Here is a 10,563-nt window from a genome sequence, read left to right as displayed (position 1 = left end):
CGCAGTGGAGAAGGTGGAAAGCTTCAAGTTCCTGGGCTACACATCACTGATATCTGAAATGGTCCACCCACACACACAGTGTGGTGAAGAAAGCTCAACAGCGCCTCTTCAACCTCAGGAGGCTGAAGAAATTTGTCTTGGCCCCTAAAACCCTCACAAACGTTTACAGATCCACAATTGAGAGCATCCTGTCAGGCTGTATCACTGCCTGGTACAGAAACTGTACTGCCCGCAACCGCAGGGCTCTCCAGAGGGTGGTGCGGTCTGCCCAACACATCACCAGCAACACATCACCAGGGGCAAAACACTTGCCCTCCAGGACACCTGCAGCACCTGATGTCACAGGAAGGCCAAAAAGTTAATCAAGGACATCAACCACCAGAGCCACGACCTGTTCACCCCGCTATCATCCAGAAAGTGAGGTCAGTACAGGTGCATCAAAGCTGGGACCGAGAGACTGAAAAACAGCTTCTATCTCAAAACCATCAGACTGTTAAATAGCCACCACTAGCCGGCTACCACCCGGTTACACAACCCTGCACCTCAGAGGCTGCTGCCCTATATACATAGACTTGGAATCACTGGCCACTTTAATAATGGAACACCAGTCACTTTAATAATGTTTACATAATGTTTACATACAGCTTTACTCATCTCATATTATATACTGTATTCTATTCTACTGTATTTTAGTCAATGCGACGTTGCTCAATCTAATATTTTTATATTTCCTGATTCCATTCTTTTACTTTTAGATTTGTGTATTATTGTGAATTGTTAGATACTACTGCACTGTTGGAGCTCGGAAAACTAGCATTTCGCTACACCCGCAATAACATCTGCTAAATATGTGTACGTGCTCCCCAAAAATTGATTTGGTCATATATGGATTGCGAAAAGTAATGATTGAGAAATTTACAGAGGTGCAAATATCATAACCTCCACAAAATGCTAACCTCCCCTGATATTGGTAATGGTAAGAGGTTAGCGTGTTTTGTTGCAGCCTCTGTAACTTTCTCACTCATCATTATTCATGGTTATTCATGACTTTTCTTAATCATGGCACCACTCAGAATTGATTTGGAAGTGTTCAGAAACATATTATTTACTCACTTAGAAATAAAATGATTCCATTCATCATTTACCATTCAGTTCATTTTGGGCAAAACATAACACAGCCAAAACAAACTGCAAATGCATCCAATTAGTATGTAGTTACAAGTTTGATGTAGTCATTGCTTTCTAGGAAGATGGAACCAAATACTCAACTTTTGTCTACTTTAATACACTACAAGTGAATTTGTCCAAATACTTATGACATCTTCAAATGGGTGGACTAGATCTATAAAGTGCTTTCATTTCTAAATGGTAAAACAGATATGACAATAACCTCAAATAAAAGTGAACTATCTGTACTGTCATATGTACCGCATATGAAATATTTGATCTCAATCCAAAAGGCTGGAGTATAGAGACACATTTAAAATGCTAGCTTTACTGTCCAAATACATATGGGCGGGAGTGTTGTTGCATTGACTTGAGCTATTACATGAGAAAATAAACCTGCACTTTGAAGACCTTCCATTTTTTGGTAATGCATTTATTTTCACAACCGATTACATTTACATGGTGTCGAGATGAGTGAAGAACAGAGCACATGAATGACAGTATTTTCACATCTATATTTTGGGGGATTGGATTGCATATTGCATTCACAGAGTTGAGAGAGGTGTCCCTGGGTCCAATAGGAGTCAGTTGTGTGTGTGTGTGTGTGCGTGTGTGTGTGTGTGTGTGTGTGTGTGTGTGTGTGTGTGTGTGTGTGTGTGTGTGTGTGTGTGTGTGTGTGTGTGTGTGTGTGTGTGTGTGTGTGTGTGTGTGTGTGTGTGTGTGTGTGTGTGTGTGTGTGTGTGTGTGTATAGATATACATATATATATATAGATAGATAGTCTGGTGGGGTTGGGCTTTTGTGCAGAGCATCTATGTCCATATTGACACCCTCCTCAGTAACCTCTCTCCCCCATAACGATCTATCCATCTCCTCACATTCAGATTACAGACACATGCAGCACCATCACCACCCCATTCCTCCTCATCTCTAACATCTCCTCTCCAACCGGGGATACAATCATTACTTTACAATCAGAGGGGTAATTATAGTACAATCGCGCACCCCTCCTCCAATGAGACATTGGTTCAGTCTGTTTTGTGAGCCAGATGGAACTCCGAGCCAGGGAATGGAATACATTGGTTCCCATGTTCTGTTTACTTTTTGTCTATGTTATTACATCATGCCTGTATAGTCCATCACATGACACGTCTCTGTTGCAGTCTGGGGGTCAAAGGTTACGAGGTCGGGTAGAGCAGCTGGATGGTGCTGATTGGTCAGTGGCCTTGTCAGTGATGTTTGGCTTTCCCCATAAGCATGTCCCGTTTCCACGTCAATGAGACAGACGTCTTAAAGAGACATGTGTGTGTGTCCCATTCTGGAATGCTACTGTTAGGCACTGTGATGGGAACAGGGTTGCTCTCACTGTGTCCAACAAGTAGAAAACAGGGAAGATAAAGGAGGTCAATGGACCTCCTGATGCAACTAAGCCAGCACTCAATGGGGATTGGTTCTTTTTCTCAGGCATGTCTAGTATTATTCAGTAGTAGTCTAATACTCCATAGAGCTCAGTAGTTATAATACCCCACAAGACTGGGGTGATGCCAGGTGAAGACAGGAGTGGACTGGCTAAAGTGACACAGCAGAGTTCAAAGGTAAATGGAAAGTTCCAATGGAGACACAAATCACCAGCACCTCATCATGCTGAAGCTTGGACTTCCTCCTCTTCTTCTTCTGCAGATTATTTCACTTTTTATTATTTTGAGCAGATGTCTCTATCCAGCCCCATTCGTCCTTTGGTCTGCCCAGTGGTAATAAGTTAACATGTATGTACATTGTTGGTTACCATGGCTGGTATTGGATAGGCGTGTTTGTAGGTCGTAGTTGTGGCGATAGTGTGAGTGACAGAGCCAGAGGCTGGGGTTGGGGGTGTGGTCAGCGAGCTGTCCGTCATTGCTGGGGCAGTTCTGAGGATGGTTTCTTTGTTTTCAGAGTGTCTATGAGAGACTGGACTCCACGCTTGACGCTGGTAGTCACCCGGCGTGTCACCGAGTCGGGTGGCGGGGAGGAGGAGCTAGCTCTCTGGGAGGGCGGGCGGGCCACCAGACACTTCTGGTACCGCAGCTGAGGAAGAGGAGAGGAGGAAGAGAAGGAAAGTACATCAGGGTCTACCTCAACCACAACCCTTACCCTACCTTCATGTACACATCCTGGTTCAACCCTAACCCTGGCCATAACCACAGTCCTAACCCTACCATCATGACCACATCCTGGTTTAACCCTGGCCATAACCACAGTCCTAACCCTACCATCATGACCACATCCTGGCCATAACCACAGTGCTAACCCTACCGTCATGTCCACATCCTGGTTTAACCCTGGCCATAACCACAGTCCTAACCCTACCGTCATGTCCACATCCTGGTTTAACCCTGGCCATAACCACAGTCCTAACCCTACCGTCATGTCCACATCCTGGTTTAACCCTGGCCATAACCACAGTCCTAACCCTACCGTCATGTCCACATCCTGGTTTAACCCTGACCATAACCACAGTCCTAACCCTACCGTCATGTCCACATCCTGGTTTAACCCTGGCCATAACCACAGTCCTAACCCTACCGTCATGTCCACATCCTGGTTTAACCCTGGCCATAACCACAGTCCTAACCCTACCGTCATGTCCACATCCTGGTTTAACCCTGGCCATAACCACAGTCCTAACCCTACCGTCATGTCCACATCCTGGTTTAACCCTGGCCATAACCACAGTCCTAACCCTACCGTCATGTCCACATCCTGGTTTAGATTGTTAAAATATAATAGAATGATAGACGGTGAAAAATAAGTGGACAATGTAGACATGTCTGGACTTTCTTTCCGTCTACGTCTGTCTGTCTGTCTACGTCTGTCTGTCTATGTCTGTACGTCTGTCCGTCTGTCTACGTCTGTCTGTCTATGTCTGTACGTCTGTCCGTCCGTCTACGTCTGTCCGTCTGTCTACGTCTGTCTGTCTACGTCTGTCTACGTCTGTCTGTCTACGTCTGTCTGTCTACGTCTGTCTGTCTACGTCTGTCTGTCTATGTCTGTCTACGTCTGTCTGTCTACGTCTGTCTACGTTTGTCTGTCTACGTCTGTCTATGTCTGTCTACGTCTGTCTGTCTGCGTCTGTCTGTCTACGTCTGTCTACGTCTGTCTGTCTGCGTCTGTCTGTCTACATCTGTCTGTCTACGTCTGTCTACGTCTGTCTACGTCTGTCTGTCTACGTCTATCTGTCTACGTCTGTCTACGTCTATCTGTCTACGTCTGTCTACGTCTGTCTGTCCACGTCTGTCTACGTCTGTCTGTCTTCGTCTGTCTACGTCTGTCTGTCTACGTCTGTCTGTCTACGTCTGTCTGTCCACGTCTGTCTGTCCACGTCTGTCTACGTCTGTCTACGTCTGTCTGTCTACGTCTGTCTACGTCTATCTGTCTACGTCTGTCTACGTCTGTCTGTCTACGTCTGTCTGTCCACGTCTGTCTACGTCTGTCTGTCTTCGTCTGTCTACGTCTGTCTGTCTACGTCTGTCTACGTCTGTCTGTCTATGTCTGTCCACGTCTGTCCACGTCTGTCTACGTCTGTCTACGTCTGTCTACGTCTGTCTGTGTCTGTCTACGTCTGTCTGTCTACGTCTGTCTATGTATGTCTGTCTACGTCTGTCTACATCTGTTTGTCTACGTCTGTCTACGTCTGTCTGTCTACGTCTGTCTGTCTACGTCTGTCTACGTTTGTCTGTCTACGTCTGTCTATGTCTGTCTACGTCTGTCTGTCTGCGTCTGTCTGTCTACGTCTGTCTATGTCTGTCTGTCTGCGTCTGTCTGTCTACGTCTGTCTACGTCTGTCTGTCTACGTCTGTCTACGTCTATCTGTCTACGTCTGTCTACGTCTATCTGTCTACGTCTGTCTACGTCTATCTGTCTACGTCTGTCTACGTCTGTCTGTCCACGTCTGTCTACGTCTGTCTGTCCTCGTCTGTCTACGTCTGTCTGTCTACGTCTGTCTGTCTACGTCTGTCTACGTCTGTCTGTCTACGTCTGTCTATGTATGTCTGTCTACGTCTGTTTGTCTACGTCTGTCTACGTCTGTCTGTCTACGTCTGTCTGTCTACGTCTGTCTGTCTACGTCTGTCTACGTCTGTCTGTCTACGTCTGTCTGTCTGTAGCTATGTGTGTGAGCTCACCACACAGGCTGCCTGGACAGCCTCAGACACGCTGCCAGCGTTGGGGTCACACCAGAACACGTGGCACTGGAAGTGCTGGTTCCCAGAGTCCATGACGAAGGCGAAAGTGTGGATGTCCTGGCCCACGCCCATGAAGGACAGGAAACGCACACGGCATTCCACCAGTATCTCCTCCTCTTCTTCCTGTCCAGGGGACCAATGGGGAAGGCAAGAGACGGGATTATTAGAGAACACTCAGATAGAAATGTAGATTGTTTTTGTCATGATGAGGGAGGAACCAACAGTCTCCGTCCATGTCGATCACAGGTGAATCTATTGGATAACAAATAAAACCCTGAATGGATGCTGTGATATAGTCAGTAATAATCTGTAGTTAAGTGGAGAAAAGATGCTACGTGCCTTCTCCTTGATAACAGCCACAGTGGCGTCTGCTACACTCAGAGTAACAGGGGTCCAGTCCTCTTTCCCTGTGGAGGACACCAGGCTCTCTATAGCCCCATTGATGATGTCCATACCTGGAGAGAGAGAGAGAGAGAGAGAGAGAGAGAGAGAGAGAGAGAGAGAGAGGTGAAACCTGAATTCGTTTTCTAACTTCAGTATGTGTACGGGAGTATGGATTATGTTTAACGGGACAGGTGCAGGTGATTAGGCACGGCTGTGTTAGTTGTTTCCTTACTTCTCTTACCTATGGGACGAGACACGGACGTCATCCCCAGGTAGTGCACATGGAACTTCTGCACCAGCTCAGTCTTTGGCATGGGAAACTCTGTGGGAGAATCCACACATAAGACACACACACACACACACACACACACACACACACACACACACACACACACACACACACACACACACACACACACACACACACACACACACACACACACACACACACACACACACAGTACAAAGCACATCCGAGCAAAGACTCGACAAACAAATGTCCAAACAGGCTTATTAGTCTAAAATGCAAAAATACAGATACTTGTGTGAAGACTGAAATATTTCAGATGCTGTTGCATCTAATTAAGCCATATGAAAAAAAAACAACTGAAGATGGCTATTCATACAAGTGGGCAGAACTTCAGAGGGACTGAAAAACAAATGTCTATCTACAGGCTGGCCTGAGGGGCAGGAGGGCTTCCCTCCCTCTAACACAGAGAAGAGGATAAGATGGTTTAAGCACCAACACCCCAGGAAAATGACAGAACAGGAGTTAGCCAACTTCCTATTACACTCTGCCCGAGGGTCAGGAGAAACGAGGGATGGAATTAAAGGAGGGGAGAGATGGTGGAGGGATCTGGCAAGTGGAGTGCGCAGACAGTTTGGTCGTGCTAGCGAGTGAGCGATGTTCACCCAATGAGAGCTTTGATCTCTCAATAGGGGTTGCTGAGAGTCAGGGCTCGCTACGCAACACTAATTGGCTTTTAATGAGCTCAGCTGCTCCTGCGAGCTCAAAGCCAATGTAGGACTTTTATTCTATGCACAGAACAAAGGTGTTTCCACTGCAGTCAGCAGATCCTGCCTCAAAGCCAAGTTACGGGATGTGTTGTTTTTTGAAATCATCTATCATTAATTAACTTTGCATGAAAAAGAGGATGGATATGTGTTGTGGCGTAGTGGAGTGGAAAATGTGGAATAGCATTAACACCACGATCTGAGAAAGGTTTTGTCCTGTGTTATGAGACCTTGTACTGTTGTCAGCATAATTCAGGAAGTGAACACAGCACGGCAATCTTTTTCATTAACACGTGTTTGCAGTCCAGTTCTGGATTCATAAGGGGCATTTTTTTCATTTGCAGTGAAACACACATGAAATATAGAATGGGCGTTAAAAGGGTTACCTTGAGATTTTGGCAATGAGTTGGGTGTAGTTTGAAGGAAGTTGCTGACTAGCGCTAGCGCAATTGCTAAGTAGCGTTAGTGCAATGACTGGAAGTCTATGGGTATCTATGCTAGCAGATATAGTACATGACCAAAAGTATGTGGACTCCTGCTCGTCGAACATCTCATTCCAAAATCATGTGCATTAAATATGGAGTTGGTCACCCCTTTGCTGCTATAACAGCCTCCACTCTTCTGGGAAGGCTTTCCACTAGATGTTAGAACATTGCTGCAGGGACTTGCTTCCATTCGGCTACAAGAGCATTAAGTTGGGCACTGATGTTGGAGCGATTAGGACTGGTTCGCAGTCGGCGTTCCAATTCATCCCAAGGGTGTTCGATGGGTTTGAGGTCAGGGCTCTGTGCAGGCCAGTCAAGTTCTTCCACATTGATCTCGACAAACCCTTTCTGTATGAATCTCGCTTTGATGAACTGGGGCATTGGTGGACAACTGAGGCCCCGGTGCACAACTGAGGCCCCGGTGCACAACTGAACAAGAGGACAGGTACATTAGAGTGTCTAGTTTGAGAAACTCTAGTCTCAACTATGTAGATATTCCATTAAAATATCAGCCGTTTCCAGCTACAATAGTCATTGACAATATTAACACTGTCTACGCTGTATTTCTGATCAATTTAATGTTATTTTAATGGGCAAAAAAAGGCTTTTCTTTCAAAAACAAGGACATTTCTAAGTGACCCCAAACTTTTGAACGGTAGTGTATATAAAAAGACAATGGCTTCGGGACAAGTCTCTGAATGTCCTTGAGTGGCCCAGCCAGAGCTCGGACTTGAACCTGATCAAACATCTCTGGAGAGATCTGAAAATAGCTGTGCAGCAACGCTCCCCCATCCAACCTGACAGAGGTTGAGAGGATCTGCAGAGAAGAATGGGAGAAACTCCCCAAATACAGGGGTGCCAAGCTTGTAGCGTCATACCCAAGACTCAAGGCTGTAATCGCTGCCAAAGCTGCTTCAACACAGTACAGAGTAAAGGGTCTGAATACTTATGTAAATGTGTTATTTACAGTTTTTCTTTGTTTAAATTGGCAAAAATGTCTACAAACCTGTTGTTGCTTTGTCATTATGGGGTACTGTGTGTAGACTGATGAGGGACAAAAATAGTTCATCAATTTTAGAATAAGGCTGTAATGTAACAAAATGTGGATGTCATTGAAAATAATTCTAGCAGATACCCATAGACTTCCAGTCATTGTGCTAACACTAGTTAGAATTGGCATGTGAAACTACCTCTTTACTCCCTTCATCCTGGACACAGAGACATACAAATAGTATCCACGAGTTCATTTGACTCTGCGGAAGTAGTTAAAGGGTCTAACAGCCAAAATCCTGAAGTATCCCTTTAACGCTCAACTCCAATTCCCTAAACAGATATCAGTACTACTGTATGTGTGTGGGTCACCAAACTCCTACCCTGGAGAGGAACATCGGAGCCTGTTTGGGATGAGCTGCCGGCAGCAGCTTTGGCACTCTTCCTCTCAGCCATGATCTGGAGACGAGTGGAGGAGCGAGAGAGAGGGAAAAATAGGAGGAGGGAGAGGGAGAGTCAGAGACAGGGGAAGAGAGGGGTTAAAACAGGGGGGATGAAGGGGTAGAGTTAAAGAACCTTCAGTGTTTCAACTCCAAACTAAGAAGTACAAGTGTTCTTTGAACTAAAATGGAGAAATATTTCTAATAAATGTATCACTCCATGTTCTCTTCTCCATCTCTTCCTCCTTTCTTACTGATGTAGAGCAGCATCCCTCCTCAACAATAATGCAGAGGGCACTGCAATGTGGCGCACTCCCTGTTTGAGATAGTTGATTCATTGTAGGAGTCATTAATCAAAGTCTGCAACTCTCTGCTCACAGGGGAACACACACACACACGCTCAAATACACACACTCGTTGCACTGCACAACAGCAGAGTCCGAGGCCAGTAAGTTCCCCCTCTGCAGTAGGAACTGTGTTTAAATAGACAACGTGGAGTGAGACACTGATTTACTGACGCACACCCGCAAATTAGTCACTGTGTTTGGGGCCCGGATTGTTCTTTTCATTCTGTCTGGGACTGCTAAACCAACAAATGATTGATTAAGAGCTGAGAAACACTGAGAAAAGATGTGGTGACTCTTTTCAAAGTAGGTCACCATCTCTTGACCGAACTGTAGATCATCCTCGCCAGACTAATATTCTTCATTTTGTTGAGTCAAGTGCTCTTCTCAAGGTCATGTATGGTCTGAACCCTACAGACCCTGCCTGAGTTGTCAATGTCTGAAACAGTAGTCAGGGGATTGTTTTACAGTATGATAAAGGAGCAGGACATTCGGACTCAGTTACACACCTTCCAGGGCTAGCACCTCCCTAACCCTGACAGGATTAACACCCCACATTAAAAACTGCCAACTGCCCTGGGACAGAGAGTGGTACTGCTAGGGGTACACATACTGTAAGCAGGATCACAATGCTTCCTTCTATCTCTTCCACTTGAATAGGCAAACTCAATGTCAGTAACATTTCACAGTGAAGATAGACTTCTGTGAAAAGACAGGACATGTATGTGAGCGTGTACTGCGTGTCTGAGTCTACTTCGTCTCTGTCTGAAATGGCAGGCCCAACTCACCTTGGAACAGATTTCGTGGAGACTCGTTGCTATGGCTTCTGCAGGGGTATCACATCGAAACACATGACATTTCAACACCCGCGTGGTTTTGTCTCTCGCCACATAGGCAAAGTCCCTATAGGACGCACAGAAGATATCATATGACATGAATATCTACAGTATATAAAACGTACAGGTATGTATATAGCAGATAATTCAGTATATTTGACCATTGAGTCATTTTTTTGAAAGGCATGGGGTAGAATACAGAGGCTTCCACTAGTAGGAAATCTCTTCTCTGAATTAGTAAAAGGCCAATATATATATACCCTGACATGTAATGTATGGTTGAGCTATAAATAGAAGGTACTTTGTTCACTTGTGTTTCCATAGATGAGCGATGATGAGTGCTTCCTTATACTTAGTGCACAGTTATTATCATTCACTGCCTCAGGAATATAACACACACACACACACACACACACACAGAGAAAATGCCATGCTGAGAACATCAGACAGTTGCCACATGCCAGAGAGAGAGGCAAGAGAGAGAGAGAGAGGCAGAGAGACAGAGAGAGAGAGAGAGAGAGAAGCAGAGAGAGAGACAGAGGCAGAGAGAGAGACAGAGAGAGAGGCAGAGAGAGGCAGAGAGAGGCAGAGAGAGAGAGGCAGAGAGAGAGGGGCAGAGAGAGAGGGGCAGAGAGAGTGGGGCAGAGAGAGAGAGGCAGAGAGAGAGAGAGAGAGAGAGAGAGA

General features: G+C 45.6%; 1 protein-coding gene across 5 annotated transcripts in view; it reads right to left on the bottom strand.

Moving 5' to 3' along the window:
• Window positions 1–1,572: 1,572 nt before the first annotated feature.
• LOC110504904 (amyloid-beta A4 precursor protein-binding family B member 2) overlaps window positions 1,573–10,563 on the bottom strand; it is a 62,701-nt gene continuing 53,710 nt past the window's right edge. For 2 of the 5 annotated variants that reach the window (XM_036969915.1, XM_036969916.1), the window contains 6 exons: window positions 9,832–9,946; window positions 8,643–8,718; window positions 6,003–6,092; window positions 5,726–5,841; window positions 5,327–5,509; window positions 1,573–3,230 (listed from right to left, as the gene is read on the bottom strand). In XM_036969915.1, the coding sequence (XP_036825810.1) occupies window positions 3,057–3,230; window positions 5,327–5,509; window positions 5,726–5,841; window positions 6,003–6,092; window positions 8,643–8,718; window positions 9,832–9,946 (754 nt within the window). In that variant the 3' untranslated portion in view covers window positions 1,573–3,056. The remainder of the gene's footprint in view (window positions 3,231–5,326; window positions 5,510–5,725; window positions 5,842–6,002; window positions 6,093–8,642; window positions 8,719–9,831; window positions 9,947–10,563) is intronic. The other 3 variants (XM_036969917.1, XM_036969918.1, XM_036969919.1) reach the window with 2 other exon arrangements.

Source organism: Oncorhynchus mykiss, chromosome 31, assembly GCF_013265735.2.
Source record: "Oncorhynchus mykiss isolate Arlee chromosome 31, USDA_OmykA_1.1, whole genome shotgun sequence".
NCBI classification, from domain to species: Eukaryota; Metazoa; Chordata; class Actinopteri; order Salmoniformes; family Salmonidae; genus Oncorhynchus; species Oncorhynchus mykiss.
This window is presented reverse-complemented; position numbering and strand designations above follow the sequence as displayed.